The 18,717-nt window shown below is 34.1% G+C and overlaps 1 protein-coding gene across 8 annotated transcripts in view; it reads right to left on the bottom strand.

Moving 5' to 3' along the window:
* Window positions 1–18,717, bottom strand: part of ADAMTS6 (ADAM metallopeptidase with thrombospondin type 1 motif 6) — a 313,210-nt gene that overhangs the window by 107,075 nt on the left and 187,418 nt on the right. For all 8 annotated transcript variants that reach the window (XR_011645856.1, XM_071208283.1, XM_058309311.1 and 5 more), the window contains 2 exons: window positions 9,525–9,671; window positions 2,225–2,366 (listed from right to left, as the gene is read on the bottom strand). Coding sequence is in view for 7 of the 8 variants with exons in the window: in XM_071208283.1 (XP_071064384.1) it covers window positions 2,225–2,366; window positions 9,525–9,671 (289 nt within the window). In the remaining variant the exon portion in view is untranslated. The remainder of the gene's footprint in view (window positions 1–2,224; window positions 2,367–9,524; window positions 9,672–18,717) is intronic.

The following is an 18,717-nucleotide window of genomic DNA, read 5'->3' on the forward strand; positions in this document are numbered from 1 at the left end:
AGTAGTGATAGTATGATTATCAAAGTGGAAGAGATGGAAAAATGATTACTACTGCGGTCATCATGGATCATTCTGTAGTTTTTAAAAATCCTCCCTGACATCATAAGAGAACTAATAGTTGAGAAAGGAATAATTTTATGGTGCTCCAATACAAGGAGTATCCGCCCCCAATCCCACCCCTAAAGGCTGCAGTGCAGAGTGCTCTCCTAAATCATTCAAAAATATGTTTAGTGTTCAGCTCAGCATGCTACACTTAGACAGCTTTCTAAAACAGGACTGGTTTGTTTTTCCTTCCACTCTTCTCTGAAGCATGCCTTCTAAAGCATGCCATCTGAAGCATTATCTGACTGGACTTCCACCTATAAAGCCATATTTGTTTTCTAAAGCGGTATTTAGAATCCTTTAAAACGTTAGGTATTTACACAGATAAACTTGGTATGGGTTTGGGTGTTATCAACTGTGTAAACACAATTTTTCAGGCACGAGTTTAAGAGGTGGGTGTGATTGTAAACATTCTATTGATACTCAAGAAACTTTGTGAGTAAAATATAGCATTTAAAAAACATAATGAAAACATTTTCATGTAGTATATCACTCTAGGAAAACCATCATTTTGCTACAAATCAAAGTGAAAAGAGTTTGTGATAAAATACATGAAATTATGCAGGATTATAAAATGCTAATATCTTTTCCCAAGCTTTCCAATCTTTTTTGTCCCTATTACAGAAGTCTTTATAAGCATAGAACATAAAAAAATAAAATCTAAAAGCACAACATAAGTGATATAAACTGAAAACATACAATTGCTTAATTACTGTTTAAACTCACTTCAAATCAACTAGTCTGAAATGAATGATGTATAGAGATAAAAAGACAAGAGAATGAGGTCAAATTTCTTAATTAATTGATTAAAAAAACAAATGCAGCCATAGGCCCTATAAAACTGATAATATAAATGATCTGAAATGGAAAATTATAAGAAGATGAAAATTCATTTTCTAACAGAACAGAATGTAGATCAACTACTTCACTTGCTAACAAAGAAATGAGAGATGATAGATAAATAACCTAACAAAAACCTCTAATGTCATTTCATCATGAATTTCAACCTGCATGTAAATACAAAAACAATTATTAAAATTTGATGGACTTTTCCTGAGGGAAAAAGCACCCTAAGCAAGAAAGAACCATCAGAAATAAGAAGAAAATAAAGGACTTTTACAAAGAAACAAGAAAGGCCAACGTGTTTTCAAAGCTCTGGATATTCAAATAGTCCACATAATCTTTAAATCTAGTGCACAAAATGTGCTGCCAAAAGCCTTCCAAGAATAATAATATACTTGTCACCTAAGGGATATTAAAAAATCACTTTCCTTTGTACTGTACCCAAGAGGAATAAATGGTACAGTATAATGAGTATATTGTTTAGTCTTAAGTACCTTAAAATTTTTCCTTTTATTGTCATTATTTTTTTTAAAGTGATTTAAAACACTATTTGCATAAAAAAGGAACTAAGCCTTTAAACTTATTTTTTAAACTTGAATATTTTTGGGGAAACAATTTGATATTTTAAAATCCCATTTTTTAATTCAACATGTTTATACTATGTTCCTACTATGAACATGTCCCCATACTAGATACTGAAATCTTTCTTTATGAAATTTAAGGTGAATGTTTTTATACATTTTCTGGTGTAAACACTGTGACCTTTGTAGGTCAATTACAATGCCTATGTTTTTTTCACAGCAATTTTTCTTGTTTCATTATTTGGGCTAATGTCATCTTGTACCCATTTGATCACTGTGTTGGAACATAGGCAATGGATAAAACAATTTGAAATGACTCAGTACTAGAAAGTATGAATTAAAGTAAAGCCTTCTAGCCAATGCACAAAGGCCCTTAACCGAATTTAAAAAGTACCAGAAAAAGAGAATTTCAAATCCTTAACATTTCAAGTGACAAAATAAAGTTGGCATCATAAACTCAAGACTTAAAGTTAGAAAAAATTAAAATCTATGTGCATCTCTCACAAGAAATTTGAGACTTGTCTAACTCAGGATTACTTACACATTTAGAAAAATATATTATACAAATGATATTAGAAGAAGAGCCCCATTTGCATTAATGAGGTTACTAAAGGTAAATTATGTTTATCATAATTCCATCTTAATATTTGTAGCATGAAAGGATTAAATGACTAAACATAAGAATTAAAACTTCTTACCCCATATTTACATTGGCGGGATGTTGCTCCATACTGGAAACGACATTGCTCATCAGCATCATACACCTGACCTGGAGCCACAGCTGGATAAAGAAAGTCACGCTTGGGTGGCTCATTATCAAGGCAAGTACCACGGCCTGAACTGTTCAACATAAAGGTTCAAAGGAAATTAGGTACTCCATGGACCATGTATTAAGCTCTTGTTTTAAAAATTTGCATCAAAACAATACATTCTACAAATAAATAACCACATGGCAAAATAGATTTACTAACATCTGAATAAAACCTCCAGTTTTTTCCAGCACCAAGACACAATAAAAGCATCTCAGACAACAACCTGAAAATGTCATGTTGACCTTTAAAATGTTGATTTAAACTAATTTCTGAAGGATTCAGGAGAGCATTTCACATTGCTCTAAGCCTCTTGCTTGTTTTCAGTAAAAATATAACCACATCTGGTAGTAGAATTAAAAACATGAATGTGGAAAAAAAAATTGTGGTTGTAATCCTAAAAGACCTAATCATATACATCTACCTTGGGCAGAGAAATAGATGCTGTGGTGAGACATGTCTATAGGTTCTTGAAATATTTTAATAAGAAATGGGCTGAATGACAGATGAGGCTAGAATCCAAAATTCTCCTCAAGTATATTAGAAGTGTTTAGTCTCTCATACATTGCATATTTCATATTAGGGTCATCAGAGTTGGAAAAGAGAATGTTCTCCTCTCTCTATAATTTCTGCTTTTCAAAGTATGCCTGTACTCAAACATAATATTTTAATTCAGTGGAACAAATAACATAAAGAATGCCAAAAGCCAGACAGAATACCTTAGTTTAAAAAGCTATATACTTTGCTAAATATAATTGTTCATTTTTATTTAGTCAGTGTGCATAAAATAAGACAGATGTTTTTTTACTTTCATTTCACAAGTGAGTAAGTTAGAATTTTTAAAGAATTTCTATGCCAACATTTAAAATTTTTTTCCAACATTCCTGTCAATTGTGCCAGCACTTGTGTTTTTTTTCCAAATCTTTTCCATCCACTTTGCCAAAGGAAAATAATTTCACAAGAAGTTCCTTAACTGTTATTTAAGACAGTATAAGTTTTCATTTACAGATAAGTTAAGAAAGAATCATGCATAATGAGTTTCAATTCATTTAAAATTTTATCATATTCTTAAACGTAAAATATAAAGCAGAGCAGCAAATTAATACCTTTAAATATTAAACCATACCATTCCTAAGGTGATAGATTAAAAAATCCATGTGGTAGAATATTGTCTTCTTTATACCCTTTTTCATTCATTTATGTCCCTCTTGATTCTTTAGTTAACAAAAATATTTAGATAGAATATTAAATATGTACTACTACAGATGTATTTTTCTATAGGCTATTGCAATCATTGCAGTTATCACTGCTAAAGGTACAACCTTTTCTACCCATGTCCAGTTTCCATGACAGAACACATTTTATCCAATTGGTTGTACTTTTAGAAACTGATGTACCTCAGCAAGAAAAATTATTTCTAGTGGATTTTGTAAAATAGCCAATTCTCTAATTTATTGTGTAAAATATATTTAACCTGTATGATATGCAAACTTCAGACAAATGTAATTTTGTTAGTAAATTCAAAATGTTATATAAGGGATAATGCAAAGAGGTCAAATTTGAATGGTATAATAGAAAGAGGGCCATTTTGATAATATGGAATATTTGTGAAATTAGTAGTTTAATTCCCCATTTTTCCTTCTAAAATATCTATTTCATACCCTATCTACAATATAATTATAAATACATTTATGGAAAGAATTAAGTATTTTAAAAAGTAACAAGTTAAGTACTACTACAAATCAACAGAAAAGTTTAAAAATGTGTTCTAAATGTTTGAGGATCCTATAGATAGAAATATATACCAAGAGCATAGCAAAGGAAGTATAAGATAAATTCACCTAAATGGCACCAAATCAGAATCTATTAAGAGTGATTATACTAAATTACTTTTAGGAATACAGAAAAATAACCTTAAAAATTAGAAGAAGAACTCCTTGGGCCCCAGAGAAGAGTCAAAGAGTAGATACCCTGAGGGAAAAATTCTTCCCTGATGGCAAACTGAAAATTGGCTTATCCCAGGAGGAAGTGAGAATAATTATTTCATTTAAAGCTTTCATTCCAAGTATTAAGGCTCTTCTAATCATGGTGCATATTCTCCAAAAATAGCAAATCAAATGATCATCTACAAGGTCCTTCACAGAACCATGAATGCTAACCACTGTGGGCACTCACAGTCAAAACTTCTGAGTTTTCCCCAGAAGTATATTGTCTTTTCAGTTCTTTAGAAACATCCATTGCTTTGTAAAAATGTGGTCTAATTTAAATATGTAGACAAGTCTTGTTCTCCTTTTCTAGTGTATTTTAATAAAAGAATAAAACACAATAAGAAATAAATATAAGCAAAAACCTTAAGGATCTATAAGAAATGAACATGTGTTTTAAGAACATCAAGTCAACAAAGCCTTTTGAAATGGACTTGGGTGTATATGTACAAATAACCAATGTATTCAAGTTGAGTATCTTATCTACCATTACAGGCCCCAGGTAAGCAAGTATAGGGATGACTAGAGAGCTGGGTTAAATTGTTTCTACATTTTGGGTAGAAAATCTACTACATATATAGCTCCTAGTAACAGTATCTGGTATATATGGTAAAACCTCAACAAAAGCATTTGGGAGGTAGGACAGTTTACATATTTTAGCTCCTAACTAAGAATTAAGTAACAACTGGTTTCTGTGTAATCATACTAAAATTTGTCTGCTACATTCCTGCTTCAAATAAGTAAACTCTCCGAAAAACAATACTTTTGGTTATTTCCATACTTCTGAGTAACCAATGACTACTATGAAATATTACAGAAAAGATACTTATCTACAGAGCAAAACTGGATGCATAAAATGTAAAAATAGGGTTATTGACAACTAAAACCCGAAACCAATTAATATCTGTAGCAATGTGTTTATTAAATTCATAGACTTTACTTTTGTTTATGCTTCTATGACCTTGCAAAAAAGTATTCACTTAAGAATATACTTTTGTCTTGATTTTGAAATTCTTAGTAAATCAAAGTATATTCATATTTCCACAAATCTTTCCAGGATGTTGTGGGCATCATATTTTATGTATTGTACTTCTAATTTAGAGGTCTTATTTATATAGTCTAAAAACTAACCTTGAAAACGAGAACATGAGCCAGAGTTCAGTCTTCAACTAAAATTTACAGATGCCTATGTTAAATATGTACGCCTAGCTGTTTCCAGAACACATGGAGACATGCTCTTCATTGTGATTTTAGGTTTATTTTTACTAAAGCAATTATACTTTAAAGTATAGACTTTCAGCCTATAACACAGTGGGCCAATTTAAAAAGTAAAGATTTCTATATAACACTGTCCATATCTTAACAGTCTTTTAACAACAACAACAACAAAATTAATGTTTAATGCTATCTCCCATTTTTTTTTCTCAAAGTTGTCCTGATTTACCTAAATAAAGCAAAAACTAATTAGAGTTTCAATTGTTCTCATAAACTATTCTATCAATCTTCATGAAACTAACAATATATTACCTTCTAAAATGAATTATTCTAAATCAGGCCTTTCTCTTTTGCCCTTGTATGACTGACTGAGGTGTCTGAATATAACTGAGCTTGAGGCTTCCAGGAGATAAAATCTGCACTGACAGTGGTTCACTCAGATATGTTCTCTTTTTTTCCCATATGGAATTATGACTTATCAAAGATTTTATACTTTGAATGTGGTCCCCAAAAGACATGTTAGATAAATGAAAAGAGGAGAAACCTGTTTTGCTAATAAGCAGTTTCTTCGGTTCCATGTTAAAAAAAAAAACCTAAAGGTACCATTTATAAAGACTGTTTGACATCTAATAGATTGATATTGATCTTCAAAGGTAAACGCTAGGAAGGAAATGTGAATGACTTGGTCATTCTCTTCATTTTATTTCACTTCTCTTGTAGCTTGGCTCTCACTTTTCTTCCTAGTACACCTTCAACCATTGCCTCACTTAATGTTTTCATGCTTTCGTTGAAAATGGCTAGTCTGTATTTAACTTGGAACTGTAGGAAATTTTACTACGGATCTCTGACAGTTCAAACAATTTAACAGACTTTAATTTAAATAGAATGAGTTGATTCACAGAGCCCCTGGAATCATTGAAAACTATGTGAAATTACTTGGTACTACCTCTAAATCGTAGAAAATGTGTGAAAAACTGGCCTAGATTGCTTCTGGCTGTCTTCTACTGCCTGGTAAATTAGCCCACAGTCATCAATGAGTGTGAGCCATAATACCAGGTTCATCTTCCTCTATTTTCTAAATAAATGAATAAATAAGTCCCGCAGGCAGATAGGAAGGACACTACCTGCAAAGCCGTCGTCCGAAAACATCAGAAGCTGGCATAACACGTCCATTTTAACGGAAATGGGTTCTTTATTATTTAATCAGGACGGCTTCTGGGCGATTCATGAACCACTTATTGAATCACCGAGTTTAAGAAATCTGAAAAAAAATATTGGGAGTTGGTAAACACCATCTCCTGATTGATCAATAGCACCTAGTGTTTCAGAATGACATGAGATACTTTATTGGCTTTTAAAGGCCATGGAATCGTTTTTGATTGAACATAGTGAATAGTGAATCTCTATAAATCATAGAAAGCTCATTGTTAAAATCCACCATTATATTTGGCCTACACAGTCACTAAGTAGAGAAAGTATGCATTTTGTTGGCTGGGCTGCAGTTCCTAAACAATTCATCTTTCAAGATTTCTTTTTCTGGAGAAGAGAAACTAAAATAAAATGTTATGAGCCTTTCTGAGCCAACTATAAAACATAAATGTAACCTCAATCCCTGATCAAAATATCACTGGATTTTTAAAAATATCATGCATAGCTGTTAAAGCAATTAAGCCACTATTAATAAAAAGGAACAAAGAAAGTCAAAAAAGTTACTATTAAGTCTGTGTGCTCCAGTGAACTGACCTATTTTAAAGGGCCTTGTGTTTTAAAAAACCTTTATTGCTTGGTCAGATTATAATCAGAGTTATTTAGTTTATTATTAAAGGGGGGACAAACAACTTTCCCTAAGTCTCCCCATTGCCCATTGTCTTTCAGATCTATCTTTCACTAATTGTTTTAAATTGTGAGCATTCCTATAAGGATGCATAACAGAAACATGTTCATAAAATACAGGATAAATAAGCCCAGTAGAACTCTGTCAACACTAATCATGCTTAAATATAAAAAATACATAGAGGCAATAAGACTTAAAGAATGCTTATGGATTATTTTTCAGTAATTCAATGGAACAATTTAATTTTACATCTTTCACCATGCCAGTGGTGATTTCCTAACTATACTACATCAGGAATTTAGGGATTCCCTTTTGGATGTTTTAACAGCCTTAATATGATTTCAACTAGACAGATTCTGGCACGAAATAAAACGGGTCTTTGTATTTAGTATGCAGAGAAGGTCCTGGGCAAACAGTCTGTGAAGTAGCCTATGGTACAGAAATAGAAGAGAGCAAAAAAGAAAATGAAACTTAAAAAAAAAAAAATAGAGGGGCATAGGCTCCAAAAACACATAGGCATCCTGAGGATGGTATACAGTTTGTCTTTCTGATGATAGACACTAAAGATTACATTATAAAAACATGAACCAAGGGAGAAATTCCAGATCTGACTTGATCCCTAGAAAAAGCAGATCTTCAACAATGCTTAGAATTTAAGTAATATAATCTCATTAAAACCATCTTGGGAATGATATTGCTAGAGCTTTGTGTTAAAACCTACCATAAAATGACAAATACTCTGTGGTCTATTTTTATAGCACTTCCTGCAATTTAGACACTATGCAAGACAATGTTATAATAATCTATTGCTAAGATTAAAAATTATAAGATTATAGTTTTTCAGATGAACCAACTTCTGAAATGAATTACCAGTTCTTTTCATTTTAATTTTACATTAAGTCAAAAGAGCCCATTTTCAATATTATCTTTGACTAAGCAAAGCACTATGTGAGGGACCTCAAAGTCTCTTTTTTGGATATAATTACATGTAATTATAAGTCTTTAGAACATGATCTGCCTATTAGTATATCTATGAACCAAAATTTTAATGAATAATATTATCCTATAGAATATATGTAAATATTTTAAAATTTCACAATATAATCACATCAATATAAACTTTGAATAAAGTCAATTTAAAAAAGAAGTTTCATTGGTCACCTGTGTTTTATGTGTGCCTCACTTTTTCAGATTATATAATCTCTCTTCCCCGAGGAAAAAAACAGTACAAAGAGATGAAGGAAATGACAGTAAAATAAAGCACTGAAACCTCAAATATATTATTTAAAATAATAGTATTTATCACCTAATGAATGTCTATTAAGTGCTTTATATACATAATAGTATTATACGGAGTTATATATTATGTATAACAACCTTATGAGGTAGATATTATTACCTAAACTCATTTAACAGATGAAGACATTGAAAATTTGAAAGGTTAAGTGACCTGGCCAAGGTCTCACAGCTAGAAAGTGTGAGTTTTAAAGTCTATCAGTTTTCCAAGCCCAATCCAGAAGCCCAGGTTAGAGGTAGAAGAGGACCTGCTTTCATGACATAGCTATATATGAGCTAAATTTATAATCTCCTCATTTAAATAACTAGACTCTTGGAATATACACTAAAGAACCAGCAAAGAAAACTCAAAACATATAAAAGATAAATTACTAAATAAATTTTCAAAGACAAGTTTTCATTTTTTCAAAGTGTTCATTTCCTGGGTGTTAGGGTTTTTTTGTTGTTGTTGTTTGTTACTATTAGATACTTTGGAACACCTATACAATTCACTTTTTTCATCAATAAAATAAAACACATAATCACTGAATTAAAGTTTTGCCTATGCTCTATTAAATTACATAAATCAAAATCTTTCTTACATTGCTTCTCATTTATTGAATTCAAACAACTGTCACATATTCTTCAACTCTCACTGATATCCTTAATCCAGCTCCTTTAATCTGTTCACTAAAGTCTGTTTGAGTATGAAGGAAAAAATTTTTTTCACAATGATTTTTAAAAATCATTTTAAACAGTCTGAAATATCATGAGGCCCTATAAAGTTTACCCGTTATGCAAAATGTGAAGCACTACATATTATACATCCACAAAGTTTACTTCTGGAACAATTTATCATCACTCTCCAGAGATTACTTACTCTAGAAAGCTGGTGATATAGTCTCGACTGCAGGCAGACCAGGAAAAAGGATTGGTATTTGCAGTAATGTGAGCTGCCATAAGTTTTGCTGCTTCATGACCTTTTGTCCCACAAGAATTTCCAATTCCATCATGGTTCATACCAAAACTGTTTTAATGAAGAAGAAACATAAGAAACAGAAAACATAGAGATAAGAAAGGATAAAACAAATCCAAAGACATCCTTTATTTTCTTATCTGATCATTTGTTAATTTTATTAATAAATGCCTTACATCAAGATAGACCAGATCCTTTGAGAAAATACAGGATTAAAATTAAAGAAACTAAGAAATAATTCAATGACACTACATATTTCTAACACTTTTAAAATTTATCATATACTCTCATGTTATCTAACATGATACTCAAATCTCACCTTGAGCAGAAAGAGAATATATCATAACCTTCCCTTTATAGCTTTTCTTTATATAAATATAAATAAATATATATAAATATATATAAATATAAACCTTTTCTTTATATAAATAAAGAAAAATAACCTATTAATCACACAGTTAGAAAGCATTGAAATTGTTACTAGACCCATCTTTTAACATATCAGTGTTCATTGTGTCTAACTATGTTGAATCCAAAAGAGAAATATAAAAGATAGTTGTATCCATTGAGTTCAACAACATAGCCAAACACAGAAGTCCTTTTTCTTATTAATATGGATAAAGAAGAATTAAACCATATGTAATTTGTGTATTTTTTAAAAACTCTGATACATTTAGAGATGATAGATATAGACAGTTTTACTTAGCTGTGGCCCCTGGATTTTTCAAAGCTTTTGTCATTTTTATCTATAAAGTAGAGCCATGCTTAGTGTCATCAATGTACATTCCAATGATAAATCACAAACTCTCCCAGGAATGCCAATATTTAGTCTTCTAGTTTGATATCAATACACCGAAGTCAACCTCACTGAATGGCCTAGAAACATGACAAGTTTCAAGTGTGCCGAATTAGGCATATACTCTGTCAAAACAATCACTACCGAATTACATGAAGAGCTCAGCAGTATAAAGTTGTAAGTCAATAAAAGTATTATTCCATATTTCTCTCAAAGGTTAATACTACTGTGTTAAAACTACTAAGTTCTTTTTAAGTGATGATAGTTTTTAAAATATTATTTCCTTTTAGCAGTTGACTAGGGGATAGGTGGGCATTGATGGTATGCAAGGATCAATTTCCAGATCCTCATCTTCCCTATGTACTCTTTCCTTTAAAAAGTCAAGGTTCCCTTAACCAGCAAGATAGCAGCAGAGGAAGGAGCTCCTGTAGTCAGCTCATGCTACAAGGCAGTTAGTAATTACACAGAGCTATCTAAGGCACCTGTGTGGGGGCTCCAGGAGACCAGAAGAGCATCCTGCAACATCTTTGAAAGAATGGAAGAAGGAGACTGCCCATCGGCAGAGAAGATTCATATATAGAGCACTCCATGCCACCAAGGTCAGTGCCCTTCCTTCACTGCTGGCACAAGCTGCTTCGGGAGCTATTTTGCAGCTGAAATTGGAAGCTCCACTTCCCAAAAATGAAGGAGGAAGAGACTATTGGGCACCAAATTCAGCTAGTGATTAGTAAGTTCAGTGGGCTAAAGTATAATCCTAAGAACAGCTTAAGTTTGAACCTGTCCAACTCAGAAAGAGGCTGGTAGTTGCCATTTTAATTCTGCTGCTGGCATTAGGGGAAGTGGGGTGGACTAAAATTCACAGTGCTGGTAGGGATTGGCTTCTTTCCATCCAAATCGAATTGCAGCTCTAGCCTAAACTAAACCCCAGCCCCAACTCTGGGAGGGAATAAGCTGGGGGGAACCTGTGCCACCCTCTCCAGGAAAATACAGGCCACACTGCAGACGTTGATGATCATCCTACTCTGGCAGCTCAAGCCTCCTCAGGAGCTATTCTGTGGCTAGAATTGGAAGCTTCATTTCCCAAAAACAGGGGAGGAAGAGATGGTTGGACCCTGACTTCAGCTACTGATTAGTAAATTCAGCTGGCTAAAATATAATCCTAAGAACAGCTAAACTTTGAACCTGTCCAAATTGGAAAGAGGCTGGTAGCTGCCATTTTTACTCTGCCCCCAGCATGAGGGGAAGCCAGACTGACTGGAAATCATAGTGAAGGTACGGACCAGCTTCTTTCACCTAGATCAGCCTGCAGCCCTACCTCTAGCAGGGAGGAAGCTGACAGGCCGTACACCAGCTTCTCCGGGTAGCTGCAGGTGTATTTGGCTGGCACAGACTGAATAGTTGGAAGTTTACTGGGGCAGCTGCAGTCATTTTGGACCCGCGCAGCATAGCTTGCTGCCCACACCTGCAGCTCCATCCCTGCTCCAGGCAAGGGAGAAAGGGACATGAAGCTTCATCAGTCTCTCTGGGCAACTACAGTCTCGGCCTGCAAGACTTGGATTATTACACACAGTTGTGGCTCTGTCGCTATACCTGGTAAAGGAGAAAGTTGGGAGAAGCTTCACTGGTCCCTGGGGCAATGAGGGCAGCTTGACCCTCCACAGCTTATGGCACCAACTACATCCCTGAATCCTACTACACAACCAGCAAGGGAGGAAGGACAAGAAAGTCCTAAACTAAAGAGAAAAACTGCAACCAGAACAAATATACCTAGTAAGCCAGCTGCCAAGACACCAACAAAAAATTACAATCCACACCAAGAAACAGGAAGATATGGCCCAGTTAAAGTAACAAGATAAGTCTCCAGATGACAAAAAGGAGTTGAAACTGTTCAAACAGATCATCTTAATAAATTCAATGAGAGGGCTAAAGAGATTAAGGATATTAAGAACACATTGGATAGGGACAAGGAAGAATTTGAAAACATACATAAAAAACAGCAGATCTTACAGGAATGAAAGTCACAATAAATGAATTTAAAAATACACTGGATCACTTGCCCTTCCAAATAAATTTGATAATTGTGTTTCCCATTTTAAAAAAACAACAACACTGGAATCATATAAGAGCGGATTTGAGGAGACAGAATAAAGGATTGGTGAGCTTGTAGAAATGGCCTCTGAAAGTGAACATACGAAAAACAAACAGAAAAGAATGGAAAAAGTTGAACAAGGTCTCAGGGAACTAAATGACAGTCAGAGATGTGCAAACATACATGTCATGGGTGTCCCAGAAGGAGAAGAGAAGGGAAAAGGGGCAGAAGGAATATTTAAAGAAATAATGGTAGAAAATTTTCCAACCCTATTGAAGGACATAGATATCCATGTCCAAGAAGCACAATGTACTCCCATCCAAAAAAATCCAACGGGGTCCTGACAGAGCCCCCTGACAGCCTGGGGATGGGGAAGACACTGCCAGGTTTAAGTGACACTTCTACAGATGAAAGATTAATAGAGGACTTGATGTAGAAGACAAAACTGTAGAGCAACTGGCAGAAGGATTGCTTTCTCACCATTTGCCAGATCTGCAGGGATCAAAACAAGTCCTCGAGGAACTCACACAGAACCAGGTTGTATTATTAGACACACTGGAATGAGAGATTTCAGAATTTGAAGAATGCCATTCTATGTTGGATAGTAATACTTTATTTGCTGAAGCTAAGAAAAGAGATGCTGATGCTTCATGAAAATAATCAAAGTTAAAAAAAAAAGAGCACTTAAACTGCAGCAGAAGTGGCAGAAAGAAGAGTTGGAAAGGGAGCAGCAACATGAAAAGGAAATTGAAAGAGAAAAGCAGTTAACTGCCAAAATAGCTGAAAGGACATGAAAGGTTGACTATGTTTGTGTGTGTTTCCTCTCCCTTCCCCATATTGTTTGGATTTAATATGACCTAGGTGTAGACTGATGTTAAGGTAGTGCCTTACACCATTGTGTTACTTTTTTTTTTAAGGAGGTATCGGGGATTAAACCTGGGATCTTGCACATGTGAAGCAGGCCCTCAACCACTGAACTACCCCTGCTCCCCAATTGTGTACACTTTGAAATCCATTTCTCAGTATTGCTGGGTCTCTATATCTTTATTTCAGTCATTCAACAAGCCTTTTTTCTAAGTAGCAGACATAATGTTACTTGGTTTTGATACTTACCTGTAATTTTTTTCAACTTTTACTTAATTTTAAATTTCATTATTTTGGCCTTGAATCATTTAGCAACTGGAAAATAGTATGCTTGTTATAATAGCCTATACTCTATATGGCTAAAACTTAGTATGAAAATTTTAACTTCTTAATAGGTGTAGATTTAAAAATTCCAGTTTCTCATTTTAGGGGTTGACTTGCCTTTCTGGTACTACAATGCTGGTTTCTGACAATTGCCTTTTCATTGCTTGGTTAAGAAAAAAATGCCAAGTGTTTAATCACATATGCCACTGGAACAGAGATGGTATAAACCTTTGTAAAGAACATAAAGGGAAAGTGGGTACACGTGAAATAACAGTATCTTAGGTGTAGGATAAGGGAGCAAGATGCCAGGTAGATTCCACTAACCATATACTTTTTCTGTTTCTTGGACTCTGAAGCCACAATTCACCTTTCTTGTTGTTACTTAGTTCTTATGTAGCTTCTGGGTACAAATTAAATCACATCTGTTCCTAAGGTTTTCCTGGGCTTGTGGAGCTATCATATACTCATATACGTTTAAATATTTGTAATACTTAGTAATATTCATGACACACTGAGGTAAGGTAATGGACCCAGCTTTTCAACGTGAAGGCCTATTCACTAGTTCTATCTATCCTCTGATTTGCTGTGTGGCCTTATATTAGTTACCTTTCTGTGCTTCTTATAAATTCCTAAAGTGGAACGATCTTTACCAATTACCTACTTTATAGATAATGACAGGAATAGTAGAAAATTTGTAAATAGCTTCTTCACAGAAGAAGGCAGCATGATACCCTTAGAGTTTTCTACAACTTTTCCCCTCAGTATTATATGTAGCAACCTATTATGTGAGGGAAATATTACGAAGCCTCATTGTTTAAAATTCAAAGCACATTATTCACTGTTTTAGTATGATTTAATATTCAACTGGTCTCCAATCTCTATTACATAGGGATTATACAGAATTTATAAAGGGTGAAGATTAGAATTTGTATCTTTTGTAATTCACATTACATTTTTGGTAAACTGGAATCATTACCGCTATCTCGTATCAGGCTAATGATTGAGAAAGCATTAGATTTAAGTTGAGTACTAAAAAACCTGGTCTGTTTAAAGGTTTATGGTTTGTTTGAAAGAGCCTTTCCCTTCTTTAATGAATGAAAATGATCCACTTGACTTTGCTCTTATATTTAAGAATATAAATACATTTACTTAAAAAGGCTAAGTGTTGCCCTCAAACACTTGATAAAACCTAAGGACAGGATTCCTTAGGGCTTGCAGGACAAAGTCACCTAAATGCTGAATGTACCCATTTTCAACCTAATAAAGTCTGTGCATTGTTTCTCAGGGTGGTTTGTGGACCAGCTGCAATGAATGTTTAAAATCTTGGTCTTCACTCTAAATCTACTGAATCAAATCTGTTTTGTATTTGTTTGCTTGTTTTTAAAGCTTCCTCAAGTGGTACTGAAGTACCCTAAAGGTTGAGAGCCACTGGTCTAGGTCAGAGGATTCCTCTAGACTAGGCTGCATATCATTATCACCTAGGGAATTTATTATAAAAATACAGATACTCCTGGGCATTCTTACTCAGTAGTTATGAGATAGAGCCCAAAATCTGTATCTTTTTAAAGAGCTTCTCAGATAATTCTAATGCAAGGGACCAGTGATCTAGACTTGCTGGTGAAATAAATAATTTATAAACAGTGAAATAATTTTAAAACTTCCTAGTAACTCTTAAGAGGGGTTAAGCTAATGAATAATGAAATAAATTCCAAATTACTGCTTTTGATATAAAGTCAGATTTGAGACTGAACCCTAGCAAGCAAGAAATAGATGCAGAATTCTGGTTAAATGAACTTCTGTGACCTAATTTAAAATAAATGTTTATTGAATGAATGACAAGGCACACAAACTTTCAGAATTACACTATATAAATTTTGAAGACTTTTAAAACTATCTAAATGGATTTATATATTAGCATCTACTATTTTAAGGTCAATTATAAATCAGAATATTGTTATCTTGGTAGTTAAACTTTAAAATGTTAGCTGTATTTCATTAATATAGAAATACATGTTATTGACCAAATCTGAATGGGATCCCTTATAATTAGTTTTCTGTATTTTTGCATAAAATAGTGAATTCGTACTTTGGAGACTTATGGTATGGGGTTGAAAAAAACTGCCTTTATTTTGAAACTATATGATTTATGCACTGAATGAAAATGGTGTGAGTTCATTTTGTTTTCACTTGGTAGTAGTTATCAGGTGAATATGCAGACATTGAATAATATAGATTGTGTTCACAGTGAGTTTTTGGGTGGATGCAGTTTACAAATATGCCAATTGTTTATTCTCTGTTTTGGAACTTGTAAAATGAGGAATACTTTTTACATATTTAATAAAAAACAAGGGCTTCTGGAAAAAAACAACAGCATGGTACTGGCATAAAGACAGACATGTAGACCAATGGAACCAAAATGATGATTCAGAAACAGATCCTCACATATATGTTCTACTGATTTTTGACAAGCCTGTCAAACCCACCCAGCTCAGGCAGAACAGTCCGTTCAAGAAATGGTGCTGGGAGAACTGGATATTCATAGCCAAAAGAAAGAAAGAGGACCCCTATCTCACACCCTATATAAAAATTAATTCAAAATGGATCAAAAAACTAAATATAAAAGCAAGAACCATAAAGCTTATAGAAGGAAATGTAGGAAATATCTTCAAGACCTAGTGGTAGGTGGTGGATACATAAAGAAGATAGGAGGAAGACTGAGATGGACTATTGACGTTTAGTGTATGTAGAAGTTTTAATTAACTTTACTGTAAAAGTATGGAAATGTATAGAGTTGGTGGTAAAACATTATAGTGAATAAAAGCTGGTTTATAAAAAAGAATGTGGCTGAAAAGGGTAGTCTATGGATGTAAATTCCAACTGAAGAAAGCTAGAGAATAATCTAGGGACTGAATAGCACAGTAAACCCAGAGATGGATGAGAATTGTGGCTGATTGTGTAAGAGTGTCCCTTGTGCGCTAGAGCAGATGTACATCACTATTGCATGGTGGTGGGAATGTGGAAAAGCATGAAAAAAATACAACTGGAGCGACCTATGAATTGTGGTCAATAGCAATAATGTAATATTCATGCATCTATGCCAAATATGTACTGTGTTGACAATGGGGAAGTATGGAAAGTGTGCCAAATGTACTCTATGGACCATGGTTGGTGGTAATAGTCTGATGATATTATCTCATAATCCATAACAAATGTTCCACTATGGTGTGATGTGTTGATAGAAGGGTGTTGTATGGGAATTCTACACATGTGCATGATTGTTTTGTAAGTTTACAATTTCTGTCATAAAAATATATTTAAGAAATAATAATATGGTGCATTGGGGGAAAAATATACCAAATGTAAGATAAGGACTATAATTAGTAATAAGATTTTGACAATATTCTTTTATAATTTGTAACAAATGTCTCACAACAAAGCAAGGTGTTGGTGGTGGGCTGACATGTGACCCCTGTATGATGTTATGCATGTTTGCTTTAAAGTTCACAGCTTTTATTATACACTTATTGTTTATGTATGTTCATGTATAAATTATATAAATAATAATAATAGGGTGGGTTGGGGGAAACATTTGCCAAATATAAGATACTTTAGTTAGTAGTAATATTTTGAGGATGCTCTTTCATCTTTAAAATGTTTTACAGCAAGCAAGATATCAGTGGTAGGGTAAGGTATAAGAGCCTGTATGATGTTAAGTATGTTTGTTTTGTAAGTTCACAACTATTACTACAAACTTATTGTTTACGTATATGTATGAGTGGTATACTTCAATAACTTTAAAAGAAAAAGTCAAGGTTCCAAAAGAAAAGCGTATCTTTCAACCATCAATAATCTTACAATATGGCATTGCTTAGGGGTATAAAAACTTATGGGTGTCAAGAAAAGAGACAATTGCAAACACTTTGTTGAGAAGGTAAATGATTTTAATGACTGAATTACATATCAGGTAGTTTACAATTCCTTACTTTCATAAGCATGAAGAAGGAACTCGTCATTAACAGCTAATAGATTGCTAAAAATAATTTTTGATGATAGATCACCACAGTTATCTTTTGATAAATAAGTCAAAAGGAGTAGGAGTTTAAAGAATATTTATGAGTATGATTTTGGTTAATAAAACATTTCCATTTCCATAGAATTACAAATTGATTCTCATTTGCACAGGGTTTATGAACAGAGGGGGAGAAAGATATTGGGATTTACAGTATAGAGACTCTTCCTAAAGCCTCTAGTGATCCTACATGTTTTGCTGAGTGGAATGTGCCAATACTGCAAGGCTCCATTTGAGTGGAGGATTGTGAGATGGCAGAGTAGGAAGCTCCAGGAATCAGTCCTTTCGCCAAAACAACTATTGAACTGGCAAGAACTATCCGAATCAACCACTTTGAAACTTCAGAGACTATGGGAATACTGTGCAACATCCAGGAAGGAGAAGGAAGAAAAGGCTGGTAATTTGTAATACTGGCGAGTTTCACCCTCCCTGTTGTGACTATATTCCACCTTTCCCCAAGCCTCGTGGCTTGCAGTGGTGAGGACTGGAACTCCAGTTCCTGGCTCAGCTTGCTGGTGTGAGGCTGGGACTTAAAGAATTAGTCCTCAAACTCTGGGGATATGTAGTCTGATCCCAGACCTCTATCTTTGATCAGCTACTTCAGATCACTAAGGGGTCAGCTTTGAAGGAGACCATTAATCAAAATCCCCTGGGGTAACGGTGGCAGAAGAATCTTAAAGAAAATAGTCTTCCTCAAAACAACAGAAAACAGTTCAAGACCTGCATTAACTAGGCAAATGTTAATTACGAAAACACAGCCTCAAAAGCCATTGAAGAAGTACGTGGTATGCGGGTACTCTTGCTGGTTTCCCTCCCTCCCCCTTCAACACAGGAGTGGGAGCCAGCTTGTGTTCCCATTGTGGGTCCCTGGCACTGTTCCAGAGGAGGCAGAGGGGCCCTGTGTACATACTGGGGTACATGTATGTCAGCATCAGTCTATCTGGTGGATGTCTGC

Source organism: Dasypus novemcinctus, chromosome 2 (genome assembly GCF_030445035.2).
Source record: "Dasypus novemcinctus isolate mDasNov1 chromosome 2, mDasNov1.1.hap2, whole genome shotgun sequence".
Lineage (NCBI taxonomy): Eukaryota > Metazoa > Chordata > Mammalia > Cingulata > Dasypodidae > Dasypus > Dasypus novemcinctus.